The following is a 19,995-nucleotide window of genomic DNA, read 5'->3' as shown; positions in this document are numbered from 1 at the left end:
CTAGGATAAAGTTAATAAATTGCTCCGTTGTAAAGGTTACAATTTGGCGTTTATTGTTCGATATTGTTTGTGTGTTGTTGTTAGAGGCCGGGGCCGTGAACTTCGATTTTAGGTGTTAAGCGTTTTGGGCGACGAAGAGGACTGCTGACCGACTGCCTCGAATAGGAACGACCGACTAGCGAGAAGGAAGGGTCGAAGCAGTGACTTATAACAAGTAAGAACTTTACATAGGTGTTTGCGTGTATGAACTGAGAGCGTACATACGATGAGCGCGATAACAGAAAACTTAAGAGGGACGTGACTTAAGAGCCTTTGACGGCTGCTGTTCCGAACATATTCCCCCCGTTGAAAGACCAGGGCTTTTAACAGTATTCTCAACTGGAAGGACGCACAGCTTGTTGACGGCTCGACGATTGGTTCCAGAGGGGGTCTGCACGATGCAAAGACGGCCTTTGTTGCAAAACAGATTAACACGCAGATGTAAGATCCAGATGCTGTACTCGATCCTTCGGTAGTTCAGGCATGATGTGTTTCACAAGACGAGATTTGGACCGGCAGCAGATGACGCATTTTCGCAAGACGCCAGCCACAGTTTTCATGCCGCCGATGGGCCAAAACTGTAGTCGAATCGCTCCAAGTAGCGACTGCGGACCAGCATGGTGTTGATTTCGATGAAAGTGCGTAATGATGGCGAACGTCAATGGATGATTCTTGGGTAAAATGATTGGGTGGCGTCCATCAAAGCCGAGAGCTGAGTGCCGAAGGCGGCCACCAACACGAATTAGACCAAAGTCATCTATGAACCGCGAGAGCGAGATGATTGTGCTGGAAGCTTCTACGCAGTTCCCTTTCCGCAGAGCAAGGTACTCAGGATACAGGGGGCCCGTTGAAAGATGCGACATAGCAAGTACGATCCTTTGCGAAGGTCCTCAGATGAGAGATCCGGTGACTTTGTCCTACTGATGAATTTCTCAACGTAACAAAAAATGCGCATCATTCCTCCAAATGAGTTGATCTGCTTAAACGAAAGTGTGCGAAAACGGATGAGTGTGTGAAATAGCTTGGCTTGAATGGTGGGACCTGCCAAAAGCAGATAATTTATTGAAAGAATAGATGTTGTAGCTGCAGTGTTGTCGAACAAGAACACAGCGTTTGTGTGGAGCTGTCCTCTTTGATGACGCAGTGATCGTTGGGCACCAGAGACTTATGATCGAGGGACAGGTACTTCTTTCTAAATGCCGAATATTTTGCATAAAGAGCTGGATTACGCACGAACTTGCGCGCCAAGTTTTCCAAGCACCGCTTTGCCAGCATATAGGAGTCTCCTAAGGACTCTAAACTTCGCTTCATATGCAAGCGAACAGAGTATTCCCCTAAGGTTGAGTGTGATGGTTGACGAAGTGTTCCTCGCAGTGAAGTTCCCCCTTTGTTGCCCTAGCGATTGGCTCAAAGATGTGCTCCACTTCCCAAAATTGACGAACCAAGTCATCGAGCCGATGTGATTGGTGTCATCCGAAGATTGGGTTGCTATAAACGACGAGGAGTTGGTGGTCGAGTGCCCGCCACCAGATAGAATCCATTCGAGATGTGTCTTCTGCAGCAAAGGTAATCCAGGCGCCAGCTGAATTTGTCCCACACAGCAACTCAAAGAAAAGTCCGGCGAGCAGATCAATCCGCTGCGGCTTATGGAACCAATTAGGCTAATTAGCAGTGCTAATTGAGACGCGAGGTTGACTGTCCGTAATCTTCTGGGAAACGACGGCAGTGATGCTAATGGTGAGTCAGCTCAGCTTCACTATCAACAACAGCTGTGAACATGGAATAGAAGCTTGTCCACTCTGTATAGTTTCCGCTAAACTTGGGCAGCTACAGATGTGGCAAGCGCGATCGATTGGCCATGTACATAATGGATTGGCATTCACTTGGGTTCATTTGAAACGTGGAACAATGCGTGGGCGGCGAACGATTGCCCAACTCACGCTGTAGAATGGTCCTTAATGATAGGATGGACGAGTCAAATTTTCCTGGTATTTCACTAGACATAGGTTCAAAATCCACTTCCTGCAAACTGATGTGTGCCACAATAAATTGGATTTCAGCTCCGTCAATTATTCCAACAATCCTCGCAAATCATATTCATCCATTTGGCGTATGGACTCTAGCCTGTCGAAAATGGCTCTAGCCTTCAGCCTCATAAAGGAAACCAGCGATGGAGGGAATTGGGTAGTGGTTGCGTTCGCACTAACACTTTCATTAGATTAGGCATCGCCAACTGTCAAAGTATCAATCTCATAGCCCATAGCCAACGATCCACTCCTTCCTTTTCCTTTTGCCCATGGTTTGAACTATATATTGTTGACGCGGAGGGTAGAAGTCGATCACAGTTGAATAAAAATGATGCAACGCGAGAGTTCAGATGAGTTTACAAAACGTTTTTCGTTCACTTTTACAGAACTTTTTATTAGTGTATGTCCAAAATGTATGCGCCGGCAAAGCAACGAAGCGACGACCGAAAAAGAAGCAACAGTTATGCACAAGAGAACGACCAAGATGTTTTACACTGTTTCGAGTTCGAATTCGAGAGAGAGATATGTATGTGCAGCCGGTCTCGACAGTGCTCTGCGCAGGCAGAAGCAGACGGCGAAAGAGAAGTGAAAACGAATAGCGGATCGCTAGAACTGCCACGGTCGGCCACAACAATCTTTGGTTCGCTACCTTTCCGCAAATGTCACGTTAAACCTTCGAATTTGATTTTAAAAAATGTACGAGACACCATTAACACACGACAAGTCCACGGCGATCACGTCGTGGCACCAAAATGTTGGAAGCTGCCGAGCTTTTTCGGCAACTCTGACTCCACATTTACAAATTAAACGAGGGGGAACGTTGTGAGTTGCTGCGGACACCGCAACTCTACAGTTATACCCGGTACTAAGTCAGTATAGCTCTCCTCCGGCAGACGCCGCTAATATTAAACGACACGACAAAGAGTGCGTGCGAGAGAGACAGAAAATCAGTCTGAGCGTGACGTCGAGCGCTGCGTAGCCACTGCAAATTGATTTCTTGCTTTCTACAAATCGGGTATAAAAAACGAAACAGAAACAGATATGTACATATTCTCCTTATGCTCTTTATTGTTTTCGTATGGTTTCTAGCTGTTTGTGTTTTTATTTATTCACCAAAAAGGTAGATCACTTACCGCACCATTCTCCCTTTATGAAAACTTATTTTTTAATATAAATAAATATTCAGGATAAAATCATTTATTAATTGAGTTTCGCATCTTAGAACAATAATTTATTTCATATACAATTTTAAATACATTAAAAGTCATAAAATATAAATAATGGCACATTTATATAAAAGATCTTAATAACATTTTAAAGTGAGCAAAAAATGTTACTAAAATCTCTATTAATAATTGCTTTATTTTATTGATAATTGTATAGATCTTCACGTTTTCGTAAAATTTTAAGGTATGAACATTATGTACGAATAAGGTATTTGCCAGATTTTCAGGGTTGTTGATCGTGTTTTTGTTTTTTCAAATGTATCCAACGCTATAGATAATCGACTTGTTCTATTTTGAATTATTAAAATATTATTTTAAATTAAGTTAAAATTGAAAAATAAAACATATTTTCATAACGAAAAAATTACAGATTTTGGTTAAAGTTGGTTAAGCATTTTCGGATGTTTCGGATATAATATTTACAGATATTCTTATGTATTAAAAACATAGCACAAAATATGATATAATATTTATATATATTATATAATTAACTCTACCTTTTTTCAAATATATTCGTATTAGGCCAATATTAAGTCTCGTGACAATTAGATTACCACTATTGGAGCACTGAGTAGGTAACCGAAAATTAAGATAAAAATGAACATGTATTGAATAGGCTATGGAATGTATGTACACGTCGTCTTAGAATCTCTTTATTTTAGAAGCTGATGGGCTCTTTGGTTAGCTACAGCTATTCTGGCTTCATTAGATTCCCCCTGGAAGTAAAATGTAAATATACATGAAATTAAAAAATTGTATAAAGTAAAGGCCAATAGATTCTGTAACAGTTAAGAGTAAAACAGTATGATAGTTATCTTCGACACGCTAAAAATTATATATTCTTGATGTTAGACGATTTTCAACCGGAGTAATTTTATCAAAAGAACTGCAACTATTAGAAGGGAAGAGCCTGGGAACGAGTGCCGCATATCCCTCCTTCCCTCCTATCGAGAGAGCGAGAGAAAATGAAATTGTTTCCTTCATTATGGCTAAAATAATGATACGATCCGGTTCAGATTCTGCAGTCCAGAATATATTGACATTCTCTAAAATTGTGGATGCCACAGACAGTGACAGTGATATATTACAGAAGTCTGGATACAAATTTCGTTGCTCACAGCAGAGGTTTTTATACCCGATACTCAAAATGAGTATTGGGGTGTATTAGGTTTGTGTTGAAAATGGATGTGTGTAACGTCCAGAAGGAAGCGTTTGAGTCGCGGTGCTGAGCCACTATTTGTAATAAAATTATGTTTTATAACTCGCACAGCTAATGGTTTAGCAAACTGGTTTCTGAAAATTGTTAAAATTGATAATTATCAGATTATAATATTTGCCACCATGCTGTGCCTAACACAACTGGAGTTAGTCAGCTAGTAAAGTCTAATATCATACGGCCGTAAATATATATGTATGTATGTATTAATAAAAGATTAATAATTATGTTTATTTAAATGATTTTTACCTTGCGATTAATTCTGTCAACTTGGTTATTTTGATTTTCTAGCTCAGAACCCATATCAAGAGCCATGTTACGGAGGTTTCCAATCATTGTATTAACCTGTCCCATATTTTCTTCCATTTCATCCTCCCTCGCATCATTTGTAATTCTAAAAAGAAGGTAAATAGTTAATACGGGAATTATGAATTATTCCTTATTAGATTGAAATTCTATTCATTATAAAGCTATTTAGTGAAAAAAACAGTGTTTATGTATGTCGAACTCTGCACATTGGATCTTTTTAGCATATGTATATGTAGCTGACATGTACAGATACAAATTTCTCAGCATTAAATTTGATAGATGAATGATAGATTATCTTTAAGCTTTTTTATTTTTTGAGGCAACGGCATTAATTCAACAAATCAAAAGATCACAATGAAAATACAATCAAAAAAGATTCGATGACTGGGTTTCGAGCTGCAGTTTTTTGTTGGGTTATGCATTTTTTAGTTCTTTATAGAACGGGCAACATTAGTTGGCAGGATTTTTTTTCCCACTGGAGATACATTTTTTGCCAGATGGGTCCTCTTTATTTATGGAACAAGGCTCGGTGTAGGATGTATAATCAAGGATGTTCAGTCAAGGATGTATATCCGCGCAGGCTGCTCGGACTGCGCGTAGGGTAAAAATAAGTTTTTGTGTGTCCATATTCCTGACAATTTGTTTATTGGAGGGTCCATTTCGTTTGTCTGGTTCCTCAATGGTGTTGCTACGGTACAGTAGATATTGGAGCCTGTAGATTGGGTGAACTTTTTTTTCACCTATAGTCTTACTATCAGGAGTAAGTTCTACCTTGAACATTGGTTGGGGAATATTATTTAAATTCTTTTTATCTGCACATAGCGATCGAGCCCAGACTGTATTATCGTTCCGTTAGCGTTTTGCTAACGCTTGTCGCAATTCGTTGACAATACCGAGCGCTGAGAAACTGCTGCTGTTGTTCCTGTTGCCGATGTTGTCACAGTTGTCAGCGAGAGCATTGTAACTGCCGAGAGCGATTTTGGCTCATATTTTCTGTATTGCTTACAGAGCTTGTGCTCTTGCACGTTGGAATTTGGTTGTCCAAGATTTAATATTTGATCGATTTGTATAAGTATCTGTAGCACGAATTGGTAAAATCCACACTGGCTGTCGGAGAGACCGAAGCGGCCTCAATTGGTTCCGACAGCCTTGCACTGATGATGCCTTCCAGTATCTTAGCTGCACCGTTCAGGAGGCAGATAGGCCTATATGCCGATGGATCATCCGTGTCTTTCCCAGGTTTTGGGATCAGCACCAGCTTTTATATTTCCCATTTTCCAGAAACACCTGCCATCTGTCACGCATTTGGTATAGGCCTGCGCAATGGTCGTCAAGTGCAGACCTATGGCCAGGTGATGGGCCCGATCTGCGATGCCGTTTGGTCCTGGTGACTTGCACCATTATACCGGCTTATGCCCTTTGAATGATTTGCTGCACTCCATGTTAGCTTTACACGCACCTTTGAGTTGTCCCATGACGTGTGCCACCTGATCATCTTCATTTGACTTAATTTTCTCTACCTTGTAATCTCAGTTTTACTATACGACTATATTTATTCCTGTAATTTCTACCTGTGTATCAACACTACCTCTACAGATTATGCAAAAAATTCTGTTTATTTATTTGCTCTGCACCTCAGAGGGAGGAACAGAAAAAACGTTGAAGTTAAAAATACATTTCTGTACTTTACCTGCCAATATATCCTGCTTGTGCCATCATTCCATTTCTGTCATCCATAACTCTTTGAGGTTGATTGTTTACAACTTTTCCATCATCATTTCCTTTCCAAGTTCCATCGTCCTCTTTGAAAGACTGGCTCCTGAAACGATATGTGAAGAATAATATGCAGTGCCGCTCAACTGAATAGGTTCAACAATTTTTAAAAATCAAACCGCTATATCTTTTTAACCAATTTACCGATTTATATGAAATAATTTTTTTGCATAGATTGATAATATAGCAAGAAAGTTTGTGGTTTCCAGAACACGTTTTTAAAGGCTATTTATTAATTTTTTCAAAAACATTACAAAAAATGCCAATTTTTTTAGCTCAACTGAATAGGTTCAAGTGCATTATTGCATTTTGACGTCTATATCTTAGTAACCAGATTTGGTATCCGCACTCCTGTTAGATCTCACTATAAAACGTATATCTCAAAAATTTCGCGCCACCCCCTTCCGCCTCCACAAAGGACGAAAATCTGTTGCATCCACAATATTAAGGATACGTCTCTCTCGCACGCACTCTTTGTCGTGTCGTTTAATATTAGCGGCGTCTGCCGGAATAACTGCGGTAGTGGATTGCGTTTTTCGGCGGTAATTTTGGCCCACATTTGGTTTGAATAATATATCGATTCACGATGACCCAAAATAAAATATCGGACATTTATATAATAGACAGATAATAAATAATAATAATTGCATAAAAAAGTTTTCGTAGAATTGGCTTTATTGTAAGTAAAAATAGAAAATAAATAGACTAATAAAACGCATAAAATAAATGTTTTCTATTATTTTGAAAATGCAAAATAAATTGTATATACAAACTTATTGCACGGTAGCACACAAATACCGCAGCACTTCTCCATTCCGCTCAAATTTTTTTCTGCTTCTCTCATATCCGCATTAATTTGATCCATTCCTTCTTCAATGCGGTCCAGTTGTTCTGAAAAAGGGGAAAATTGCATGATGAATTATAGTTTTATTTACGGTTCTGGCTTACTTATAATTTTTTAATTTATTCAGTTTATTTTAATTAATTATTTTCAGAGATAACCTTGCTATACCCTAAACTCAAAGTTTTGTTTTTTATACCCGATACTCGAAATATACTATAAGAGCTAGAACAACTAAATTTTGTATCCAGACTCCTGTGATATCGACCATGAAACATGTGTGTTAGAGAGAGACAGAGCGAGAAAGAAATTGTTTTCTATTGTTGCGATAATAATGATACGATCTGGTTCAGATTCTGCAGTCTAGAAGATTCTAGTCATTCTCTCCGATTCTATGTTTTTTGTTTTCTCCGTATTCTTGGTCAAAGGACGAGTCGATATAGGCATGTCTGTCTGTCCTTCTTAAATAACGCATAGTTTACAGATACTATAAGAGCTAGGGCACGCAAATTTTGGGTGTAGTCTCCTGTGATATATCAAGTTTGTTTCCAAATGTTTGTTAAGACACCTTCCGCCTCCACAAAGGACAAACTTAAATCAAAATCATAATGAATGACCATATCTAGCAGATTGCCGAATCATTCCACGCGCTTACTCATTCTCTCTCTTTCTCACACATACTCTTCCACGTGCAGTGTGCGTCCTCTGGCGGGGCGGAACATTCGGGGGTTTGGTCAAACAGCTGCACCTTAGACTTATATAAACAATACCTTAAACGACTCCCAAGTAAAAAAGTCCCTATGAAAAAAGTTGGATTGCAACAAACATTTTGTTGCATAGTTTTTGTCATAATTTGAGTCTGTTTTACACTTAGTTTTAAAGAATAGAGCTATTAATCGGCCCGCTAAACTCTGTAGCTTAATTGTACCGTTTATTTACTCATATGTAAATGTACAACATATTTTATAATAAATCAAAAAAAATAGAATTTAGGCTATGCGAGCCCAACATGTGTGATAGTGAAGCAATGCTTCACACATGTGGAGGCTTTGCTTAGCCTAGTAACACACTTCTCTAGCGCTCAACAGCGCACTTTTCTGCCATGATTATTGCCGTGAAGTTGTGCCTCCTAGTTATCCAGAGACAGGACCATGTACGGCACCAGGTTTTACATCAGGCTCTTTCAGCCGATGACACTGCGCTGAGAAGCTGCCACACGAAAATATGATATTCTCGGCATCCTCCTCCACGTTGTGTTCGCACCAAGAGCCCTCTGCGGCGTCTTCGTACCCCAAGCGGTGATGGTAACTTCGGAAGCAGCCTTGGCCACTAAAGAGCTGAGTCAGGTAAAAGTTGACCTGTCCATGCTTCTTATTAACACGCGCGTCGATGACTGGGATGAGCTGGTGAGTCCATCGCCCTTTAGGGGCCATGTCCTAGCGCTGTTGTTACTGTCTGAGGCTCTTCCATACCATGCGCAAGCCGCGTCCATACCTCTGCCATGAGTTTCCTGGTAGCAGGTGGACCGCTCCTCCGCCAGCTATTCCAGGGCTATACCCGCGATTACGTGGTAGGGGGAGTTATAATTATGGCTTAAAACCCTAAAGGGTTCATGTTCGGCATAATTATACCTACATATGGGTAAACGGATAGGCCTAAAAGAACGGGTAGGTCTAGATGGGACGACCAAGTCAATCTGACCCAAGAGAGTTTGGGAGTCAACAATCCCAAATGTTCACGAACATTACGCCATTGCATATTCTGCGATGGTGCAACGGCGGCAGGTCAACAAGATTTATCCTAGACCGGTAGGGTGGCAAGATTCTACCAGAGTCCCAGCTCCACACACAAGAACAATACTCCAATACGAGATAACGTACTAACGAGATATACAGTTGTTTCGCAACATACGGGTCGTCAAACTCCATGGATCAACGCTTTATTTACAGTTGCAGCTATATGGCTGTTAAAACACATCTTATGATCAAAAAGGACTCCGAGGTCATTTGAACTCGACGGTAAAATGTCATAAGTTTGCATTTGGAAAGGTTCAGAAAAAGAAGATTAGTTGAACACCACAATAGTAGTTCACTTAGATCCAGTTGAAGGCGTGTGTGCAAACACCAATCAGAGTATGACAGACAGATTTTAACATCATCAGCATACACTAGTGTAGTATGTTATAACTCGAGGAAGGTCATTCACAAATAAAATAAACAGAAGCGGGACCAGATGACTACCCTGTGACACACCTGAAGTAACATTGACAGTATTTGACAACACGTTAGAAAACAAAACACGTTGAGTACGGTTAGAGAGATAGGACAAAATCCAATCTACTCTTCATACTCTTTCTTAATGACTTGCCTTCGGTATTAACATACCCTCGAGTACTTATGTATGCGGATGATGCTAAGATGCATGATGTTAGGTCCGTTATAAGGACATTTAATTTCACCCTCACCTGCAATCCGATCTCGATAACGTTCAGTCGTGGTGTTGTGAAAATTTGTTATACATTAAGCCTAGAAGTGCAAAGTAATGAACATTTCGTCGTTCTATCCACTTGTTGGCTCCTTATACCCTACTTGGTGGCTCTCTTAAAAGAATTACCCATGTGGATCTTGATGTTAAATAAGACACCAAGCTAAAGTTTTCTGAACATATTCCCACCATGGTAAATAAGGCCATGGGCGTGCTTAAGTTTTTTTTAAAAAGGTCGACAAAGGAACTTGACGACGTCTATATAAAAAAGACTCTCTATACCTCGCTAGTTCATCCGGCTTCTGTGTACAATGCAGTCAGTAAAAAATATAGAAAAACATTGTACTTTTTGCTCTGCGAGGCCTTAAAAGGGGTACATGTGTGAGATTGCCATCTTAGTCTAGTCGACTGCTATTAATAAATGCACCATCCTTAGTAGAAAAACGCTTGGTGTGATTTTTATGCACAACTTGACGTAGTGTAAAGTACATAGATAGCTCACGATTCCCATTATATTCATTATAAACTATATACCGTTGTTCCTTCTACTTTGAATATCGAAATATTCATTGCATAAACCGTTAATGTTATCTTATATTCGTATTAAAATACCTGTTGAGTCATGATATCTTGAGATATCTTTAAGCATAAAATTGACACTACACTCATATGTATGTATGTAGAATGGAAAAATACTGGACGGCCACAGAAAACAATTCTGTTGCCATACGGCATTCTGCGTCGAGCAGCTCATGAAGGAAATCCGACGACAGCAGAAAGGAGTTCAAAATAAGTGCTTAGAGTAGTTCATTCCAGCAGAGCAAAATGCCACCTAAACCATGGACAGAGGTAAAGTTAAGATTAGACAGGAGATAGGGTCAAAAGAGAAGAAAAAGGGAAAATTTTGCAAATTTTCTTTAGTAAATAAATAAATAATAAAAAAGGAATACGCTGTGGTCTGCGCCAAAAAAACTCCCCTGCTGGCTCTGCGACAGCGTAGTGCACGCAAAATGCGCTGGATTTTCTGATGAGTGATGCTATAGCCAAACGTAATGGGTTGCATTACAGTTGCGAGACATGTCGTGCGGTGGAGAATGACATGGTGGCTTTTATGAGGCAGACGCGGAAAGGCTTTTAGGAGCTGACCGTTGGCTTTAAAAAGCAGTACGATCGGCTTCTAGCCATGAAGTAAAAAGGTCACTCCGCGGGATCTGCAAGTGCCAACCGTCACTCAGCCGTGCGCCGCCGAAAAACTGACTCCGACTACTCCAATTGTGCAGCAATTGATCTCGTTTGCCACTCCAAGGGCAACGGCAGCTGCTGGCGATGCAGATTCGGTAGCCGAATTCATCGCAGAGAATGTGCAGCCAAGTACGTCTGCAGCGTCCGTGTCCGTGGTGTCCGCAAGTTCGCTAGTTGTCCCGTCTATCTCGATCCCACCAGCAAATAGACGTTCCGGACCTCCGGATATTGCCACCACAGGCACTAGGCCTGGTGGGACTAAACCACTGGTGGGAGTCCCACCAAAACGACAAGTTTTTATTTCACGGGTGGCCCCTGACCTCACATCTAATGATGTAATTGCTTTTATTCAAAGCAAAATAAAAGCCGTGGGATTAAAGGTGGAGAAATTCCACTTCTCTTATGCCATGGAGATAGCCTCGTTTAAGATAAGCATTTCCAGAACTCAATTTGACACCATTTGCTCCGCCAAAATTTTGGCCGGAGCATTTGGTGGTGAAGGAGTTTAAGTCTAAGAAGAAGAATAGACCCCCCCATAACTCTAACAAATCATTCCATTGTACCACCCTCAACCTCAACTTCCTCTTCCTCATCTTCTCGTCCTATATTCACGTCGGAACACTTCACAGTCCATGTTGAATCGGAACTGAAATTCCTGTGTGTAAAACTGATTTTTCCCGCTTTCGCTACATTCATTACTTGGTCGTATATTCCACCTTCTTCGGATATCTCTATTTATGAGCAGCTTTTGTCCGCTTTAACTGCTGTTTCTTCCTCGCTATCAGATAAGGATCATATGATAGTTCTTGGTGACTTCAACTTGCCAGGAACTGGTTGGTCTTTGGTAAACGAGTCTAGTAACCTAGTGCCCATGTCACGACATGACTTTGTTGACGGCTTGCTTGACCTGTCCTTGTCTCAAGTCAACCATGTGAAAAATTCCTTGGGTCGATTGCTTGATCTGTGCTTTGTATCGGATCCGACCTTAGTGTTGTTAACCCGAGCACTTCCGCTCACTATACCTGAAAACGCCTACTATCCTACTTTCGAGGGGTCGCTAGTTATAGGTACAACTGTATTGGGTCGGTCGAGTAGGCTATCTGAACGTGTCTAGTGATTTCGTAAAGCCGAGTTTGCGAAGCTTAATAACCTAATTAGGGATTTTAATAGGTCCGCTTTGTCTTTGTGCACTGATGTCATAAAAGGCACAAACATTTTTTACAATGCTCTTGGCACATTTTTGTATTCTTCTGTCCCGCTTTCTTGTCCGATTAGATCTGGAAAGCCCCTTGGTTTACCAAAGAGTTATCCAGCCTAAAAAACTTAAAATCAAGACTTTATAAAAAATTTCAGGAAGTTGGTCCTCCTACTTCTCACTCTTGCTATGTAATAGCTCGGTCAAACTTTTCAGTTCTTAATGCAAAATGCTATAAGAACTACCTATCTCGATGCAGGATACGTTTTTCTCAGGACCCTAAACAGTTTTCCTGCTTCGTAAACAGTAAGCGTAGAATGTCCGCACACCCATCCTCGCTATCATTTCGTAATACGTCGGCAAATAATGAACAGGCAATTGGCGATTGGTTGTGCTAAATAGCCTGCCGTTAGTCTCGATTTCTGAGTGTTTAATTAGACACTGGAATCAGACAGACCGACAGATCAAACTTGTGCACTCAATCGACTTTCAATTATAAGTGAGTTTATTCTAAAGCGGCGCCCTCTTCATGAGCGGCTGCTGCTTGCATTGGCTCCGTTCGCAACATGGTATAAGAGCGCACGACATTACAATTTAAGAGCGTGATTTCATACATGTCTCTTATAGATATATATACATATGTGTAAAGGCAGGCAACTGATTTGCCTTAACACCGATCTTTTTGCCGTTCCAGACGGGGTTCCAGGCTCTGTACTCAGGTACTACGCCGAGGCTCTGTGTGGACCCTTGCTTAAACTATTCAGCCTGTCCATCGATTCTTCTTGCTTCTTTCCTGCATGCGGTCCACTAGACGGTGCAGTAATTGTATTGCTTCTTGAAATATGTAGTTATTGCATGTCAACGTCCACAAGAAGGCCTCTCGCTTTGTTTCCTGGTGCTCCTTTGGACTTCAAGCACTTTCCGAACAATCTCCAGGAGATTTTCCAGCTTAATCCGCGCTTTGGTGCGGCGCCTTGGTTGCAGAAATAATACTAGAGCCGTAGTTGGATCTGTCGCGGATGATATTAACGGAATTATTTCGAGACCCCCGCAAAACCACAGCGCCATCATGCCAATGTTAGATTTTCAATACAAGCGGTCAATTTCGATTAAAAGTTCGAATTAAGATTTGAAATATGTCTAGGCGCGAACTATTTTTTATTGCACATCATTGTTATTTAGGGTTGCATTTGAAAACCACTGGCTAACTATTGTGTAGGAACGTGTGGTTTAGGAACATCAAAAATGGATGGTAGACTAAAAGGATAATTTTCGGAAATCCAAAACCTTTCGTACCATCCCTGAACTAGATGGTGGATGGTCGTCAGTGTGAATAGCATATTAAACTAATTTATTATTTATTTATTTATGCCTCGTATAACTAGCTCACAAACTTCCCATCCCTAGTTTGACTAGTAGCCATCGATCATCGGGCCAGTGTCCGACTAGTGCCAAGCCAAAAAGTTCACTTACGCCGAAGTGCAAGGTACATACTCAACAAAAAAGGCTGAACTCACAAAAGACGCCTTGTGCTCCTGCTGAATAAGATGTCACTGGCCCCGATAGAGACAGACAAAGGCGGGTTAAGCTTCGGCCTAAGCGCAGTCACCATCAATGTGTATAATTCAGACGCAGCGGCCGATGTGCAACCTGTCGACAACCCAGTCCAGCAGGACCGTTAGCTTGAAGATCGAAACACCCGACGGCGAGCTGGAGCCGACATGTGTGACAGTCTGATTCAGAGCTGAATCTCCACTTTAAAGCTATGTGTCGCGAGAACATTTCCAAAGAATCGGAAAACGAGACTACAGTGGTGGGGAACATTGATGATGTCCCTGAGACTCATACAAATCAATCTACACCACGGTAAAGCAGCATCCGCTGCTTTAATAACCCAATTGGACGCGAGTGGAGCAGACATTGTCCTAATCCAAGTGCCATAGATAGTGGGAGACAGGGTCCGTGGATTAGCGACGAAGGAGAACAAGCTGATTGTAGTTCAAAGCTAAAGTGAAGTTCGTACGTATGCACTTAAAAATGTGTCTGCTTCACAACCTTCGCCGTGGTGACAACACGGCGGCGAGAGCTGATGGGGACCCATCAAAGATAGAGCGAAGGACGCCACGATAGACCACGCAGGGAAGGAGCGCACAAAAAGCAGCAATAAGTCTGATAGACTCCGACTACTGGGAACCACAGCACAAAGATCACTCATACAAATTAAATAGCAACAACATCGTATACTGCGATCAAAGGGAGGATGCCCATGCAAGTTACCATTTCAAAAGGATGGAGGAGGGATGAACACTCACAGAGACCACTACTGGCGCGAGACCACCAGACACAGATGGGGCCATAAAAATCTTCACAAATGGATCAAAGCTGGACAATATGGTCAAAGGAGGAATCTGCTCCGAGTAGCTGCAAATTAGGCACTCTTTCATTTTTCCAGATCACTGCAGACTTTAACTGCATTCATGCGGCTACCGTTACGGCAACTCACTTCAACATCTATAGCGACAGCTATATTCGATCGCAGTTTATTAAATCACTAAATGCGATTTAATCGAACGGCCACAGTGGCATCTATCGCAAATCTCTTCATAAGATGGCTCGGCAGTTTTTAATCAGCCATATAGAGGTCCCTTATATATAGGCCACAAGGCGACAAGGCAACCAGACACCAAGGCAACAGCATAGCAGACGAGCTGGCCAGATCCGGTATTGCAATCTCCTTTCTCCAAAACAATTCGGAGTATTTATGCCAATGGCCACTTGTCAGCTTATCATAAAAGAGCACTTCAAGCGATTTACAGACAATAAGTGGCAATTAGGGCCAAGATGTTGCATAACTCACCAAGCATGGACAAACATAAATAGGCAAACAAGCTAGGCGTCCCCTACAATGAGTTTTGTAGAGACGTATGTGTATAGACAAAAAGGAGGAGACGGTGGAATACCTGTTATGCTCCTGTCCATCTCTCAGCAGAAAAACAATACAATGCTTTGGGTTAACCTTTGGCATCTAAGTGGGATAACTGCTGACATCACATCTCACAATTTGAAATAGGAATGATCCTAAGCGGTACCACAACGGGTCGAAAACAGCCTAAGTGTGAAGGGCTTTTAGCGAGCCTGTCAGCCGCCTCTGTAACCGAGAGTAACCGGACCTCTATTGTCAGATTTTCAGAAGAATACCAATTCGAAATTCATGACATACGGACTTTACCACGGACCTTACACATACACTTAATAGCTTAGTACCACAGACGTCCCACAGTCCCATCCATTTGTTGAGTGATCAGTAAGGTTTTTCCGTTCCGAAAATTTCTCATTAATCTACCATCTATCTAGGATATTCTTGATTGGCAAGAAAAGAGTTAGAGCTGAGACATATTTCAAATCGTACTTCAAATTTCAAATCGTGCAAGGTAAAGACAAGCCAAACCAAATTAGAAAACATACAAACTAGAGAGAGCAGAAACTGATGGTGGTAAGTTTAATATGTATATTATTTTTTGTACACGTTCTTAACAACTTTTTTGAGATTACTTGGGAAAAGTTGGAGGTCCAGAAGGAGCAGCAGAAATCGCATGAGGAGCACTAGAAACTAGTACGAACCAAGCGACAGATACTCTGGAAAATTGCTATAACCACGGCCAAATCATTTTTCAAACATTTAGAAAGCCATTGTTCAAATGAATAAATTGTCATCTTGGATAGATAGAACGAATCTATCATGATCGACTTCAAAGGAATTCTTTCGGGCTACCCACAAATCCACAATATTATAGAGCTAACTGTTTACAACGAGATTTTCAATTTCCGCATGCGTTTGTTTTTCAAACAGCTTTAGAAAACTAATATACAAAAAACCTAATATATATATTGAACTTACCAACACAGGTTCCAATCTCTCAATTTCATATTTCTTTTGGTTTTCTTTTTGTCTTATTTGGTCTTGTATGATTTAAACTATTTCTAAACGCAAATTACTTTTTCTTGCCATATATAGCTTTCTAGAGTTGCATTCGGCTAATAATTGTATAGAAACGTGCATATTGAGAATCCAGATGGAGTGTGGACCGGTTGCGAAAATTTCAGAACTGATAAACCTTTCTGACCATCCCAGAAATGAATGGTTACCTAAGGGAATAGGCTAAATATGAAACCCTTTTAAGCTAAAGATATGTACTAAGAAAGCTGTAAGCTCTCATTTACGGACACATCTTGTACGTGTGGTGCAACGATCAATTGCCTTTGTGAATTGTATGTGGTTTGCCTATTGGAGATAAAAATGAATCGTGAAAAGCAAAACAAAAATGTTTTTTTGCCTATTTTGGCATTACATTACATTACATTTCGTATTACAATACAATAAACCAAAAGATGCGGAAAACATGAATAAATAATCACGAAAAAAAAGTAAAAACGGCTCAACCGAAAACCAGAAACACATAACACAAGCGAAGAGACAAGAAGTGTTCTGCTCAGTGAGAGACAGTGTCTGCGTGGTCTTTTTCTGTTTCGTCATTGACGAGACAGCAAAGTGAAAAAGTGTTGAACGTTGTTTGCGAGCTATGTAATTTATTGAAAACGATCTACAGCGCGGAGATGAAAGGGTAATTTGTTCTGTCTTGACTTTCAATGTTTTTTTGTTGGTTGAAATTAAGGCAATCAATGGGAAAATTCTAGTGTGCATAATTATTTATACAAATATTAAATACTTTTACTATAGATCGCCACTTGACTTTCTAAACTATATAATTTATAGACTACCGAAAACTCTTTTGCCAGAAATTTCTTACCTCCTTGCTCATCCAACATAACTATGCTTCGCATTCCAACTTCCGCGCTCTAAATAGAAATACATGTTCATTTTGAAATTAGTCGCATACGCCGTAAATAACAAACAAAAACACTATATTTTTCTTAATTTATTAAGAGCATAAGTACAATTTTTCAATTCGGCATGCCGAAGATATCTTGCGACTCTGTAAATTTTGCTTTTGTTTATTTAGTTAAACAGAGATTTGGTAAAATAACAGAGCTGCTCAAACAAAATTGAATACATCTTCTTTAATTTTTATCTTTTTAAACTGAAAATTCGAATAGGTTTGAAATGTGTTCTTTAAGCTCCGCAGACTTCAGAGCTGAAAGTGTATTTTAGCTTTAGAAATGTGTAACTAGTAACCTCGTCCTGCAGTTTAGTCAACTTTTGTGAAGTAGAATCTTTCTATCGAAAGGAACATGGTAATTCTTTAAGATCACCAAACCAGCGAACGAAGAGATCACTAATGATAAATACAAACTCCTACTTAGGAGCTAGAAGAAGGAACTACACAATGCACAGCGAAGCTCGAGAAGGATCTTCTGCTCCAGCATCGAGAAAGTACCTTAAGCCGCAAGGCTCTGGAAGCTGCTTTCAAAGCAGTCCACTATACATAGTCAATTAAAGCTAGATGACGGACAGTGGACAGAGGGCAGTGAAGAAACCCTAATAGCACTAATGGAGGTGCATTTCCCTGAATGCACCGATGTCAGGACCTAGCAACCGAGGAACAACACCCCCCAACAGATCAGTTAACTAATAAGAGAATCCACTGAACGATAGACTCCTTTGAGAGCATAAAAGCATAAGGACTGGACTGGATGTTATTACCCCATGGCTTTCCGCAATATACTCAGCATGTCTAAGTCCTCGGTCCGGTAGCTTATATGACTGCCTTATCTCAGGGTCTGTACAGTACGTTCCATTATGGAGCTGAGGGTCGATGGACGTACACCCGTAATAAGTATTCTTTTGTAATCAGCATAAGCTGTTAATTTTGGGGCCTTCCTTTCATATCTGTTGATGAGGTCGTCTGTGTGACTTTTTCACCATGGAAGCGGTGCCCCACTCCGATTGCAGCCGTCCACAACCTAGGAGGTTCTATATCCACAGGTTGTTTGCTGACTGTATGTTAGTCGCCTCCAGGCGATTTGTTATTACATTCGTAAGATGTTAACAAATACTGCCAGTGCATACCTCTTATTATGAAGAGCATTCTCAATGGTAGCTACTACCGAATGTAGTGACGTCTCCACTGAATTCTCTTTGGTATAGGAATGTTGGTTGTTTGACATCAGTCTCCATAACTCATAGCGGTGTTTTTAGGAGAAAGGAGATAAAGCTTATCGGGTTGTAATCCTTGGGATTCACATGGCTGCACCTTTCTGCCTTTGGGAGAAAGACAACTCTCGAGATTCTCCATGGAATAGAGATATAGCCACCAGGAAAGCACCAGAGGTCGCTCAGATCAAAGAACGAGCACACGATGACAGCCAAGCGGCGATAAGATCCATTCACTCGTCCGCGGTCAGTTCCAGAAGAGTCTTGGCGAGCAGGGAGGCACTAGACACCCTAGGCATGACAAAATCAGTACGGATCTTTGGGTTCCCAGCCACCAAGGCATCGAACGAAGGCCTTGGGCTGGCGAATGAGAGAACCGAGAATGTGCCTGGCTTCCTTAAAACGCTAGGAGAAGATACCTGGGCGCCCCGGTGCTGGCATCACTGGAGGGCTTTCAAACCTCATGACTACTCCCGAGACGAAAGGGTAGAGGTAAGAATTTATAAAAATCGCGTACGAATTGGGAAAGGATACTAGGAAACGGGATAAAGAGGATCAAAGGGACAGATCAGCATTAACGAAGAATATCACCCGTCAGCGCTTTGTTGGCTGCGGTATCGCCCACTGGCGAGAAATCCCACCCTACCATGATCCTGCGAGGCCAACCGTTAATCGACAGGATCGCTCCAACAAAGACTGCGGTGATAAAATATATTTATCCTTGGTTCATTTAAATTTCTAAAAAACCTAAAGCTAAGAGAAGCTAATCCCTAATAAAAGCCAGCTATTCGATATTTTCTTACTTATAAAGGGTATTACTATACAGCATCTACGGGGGAAAGAGTATCATAGGGGCGACATGGGGTATAATGATCGTAAATCTATAATAGAAATGGTTAGGAGTGTGTATATAAAGGTGCAAAACAAGGGTACTTCTTCATCATAGGAACACGACAACTTTAAACTTCATTACGTTAACTCGGTCAGTGACAAACCAAGACACAAACCGGGTATATGGAAAGTCGATTAAAGGCCTGAGTAATACGTGTATAAAACCGTGATCATGGTTGAAGACCAACGAATAGTTACCGCACATTCATGTTTTTAATATGGTTTACTTGTTTCATGATAGTCACTTACGAGACGATTAATAACTTTGGCTCTTACGCAGAAAGATCTTTCGTTGTGTGTTGGATGAGGTGATTTGATGATGATGTGATGAGTATCTGTATAGATGATGAGATGAATGCGTGGCAACCAAAATCAAAAACTGTAAAAATAATCGGTATTAATCCACTACTCATTTGTGTCAGGTTGGACTTAGCCCATGGACAGGAATTCCCTTTTTGTTTATACGGGATTTACTTGGCTTTTGCACATTTTTGCCATATCAAAAGAACGTTGTTTAACAGAAAGCGGAATCAAAACACAGGGTTTCACATATCGAGTCTAATTTCGAAAAAAAAAGATAGAAACTGAAACTAAGGCCGAGGTGGGGTGGATGCGCTCCGGCTGGAGGCCGTGTTTCAAC

General features: G+C 40.9%; 1 protein-coding gene and 1 long non-coding RNA gene across 8 annotated transcripts in view; one reads left to right on the top strand and one right to left on the bottom strand.

Annotated features, from left to right (window-relative positions):
* Window positions 1-3,781: 3,781 nt before the first annotated feature.
* The window catches only part of Snap25 (Synaptosomal-associated protein 25kDa), a 28,446-nt gene continuing 12,232 nt past the window's right edge, over window positions 3,782-19,995 (bottom strand). For 4 of the 7 annotated variants that reach the window (XM_033385033.1, XM_033385038.1, XM_033385048.1 and 1 more), the window contains 4 exons: window positions 7,364-7,481; window positions 6,508-6,636; window positions 4,758-4,902; window positions 3,782-4,008 (listed from right to left, as the gene is read on the bottom strand). In XM_033385033.1, the coding sequence (XP_033240924.1) occupies window positions 3,946-4,008; window positions 4,758-4,902; window positions 6,508-6,636; window positions 7,364-7,481 (455 nt within the window). In that variant the 3' untranslated portion in view covers window positions 3,782-3,945. Of the gene's footprint in view, window positions 4,009-4,757; window positions 4,903-6,507; window positions 6,637-7,363; window positions 7,482-17,160; window positions 17,210-19,995 lie in introns of those variants that run through there. The other 3 variants (XM_033385056.1, XM_033385057.1, XR_004470632.1) reach the window with 2 other exon arrangements.
* Window positions 4,300-4,877, top strand: LOC26534430 (uncharacterized). Its single transcript, XR_001451791.2, has 2 exons — window positions 4,300-4,707; window positions 4,800-4,877. It is a non-coding gene; the product is annotated as an uncharacterized lncRNA (long non-coding RNA).

This window comes from Drosophila pseudoobscura, chromosome 2 (genome assembly GCF_009870125.1).
Source record: "Drosophila pseudoobscura strain MV-25-SWS-2005 chromosome 2, UCI_Dpse_MV25, whole genome shotgun sequence".
In the NCBI taxonomy this organism is placed as follows: domain Eukaryota; kingdom Metazoa; phylum Arthropoda; class Insecta; order Diptera; family Drosophilidae; genus Drosophila; species Drosophila pseudoobscura.
This window is presented reverse-complemented; position numbering and strand designations above follow the sequence as displayed.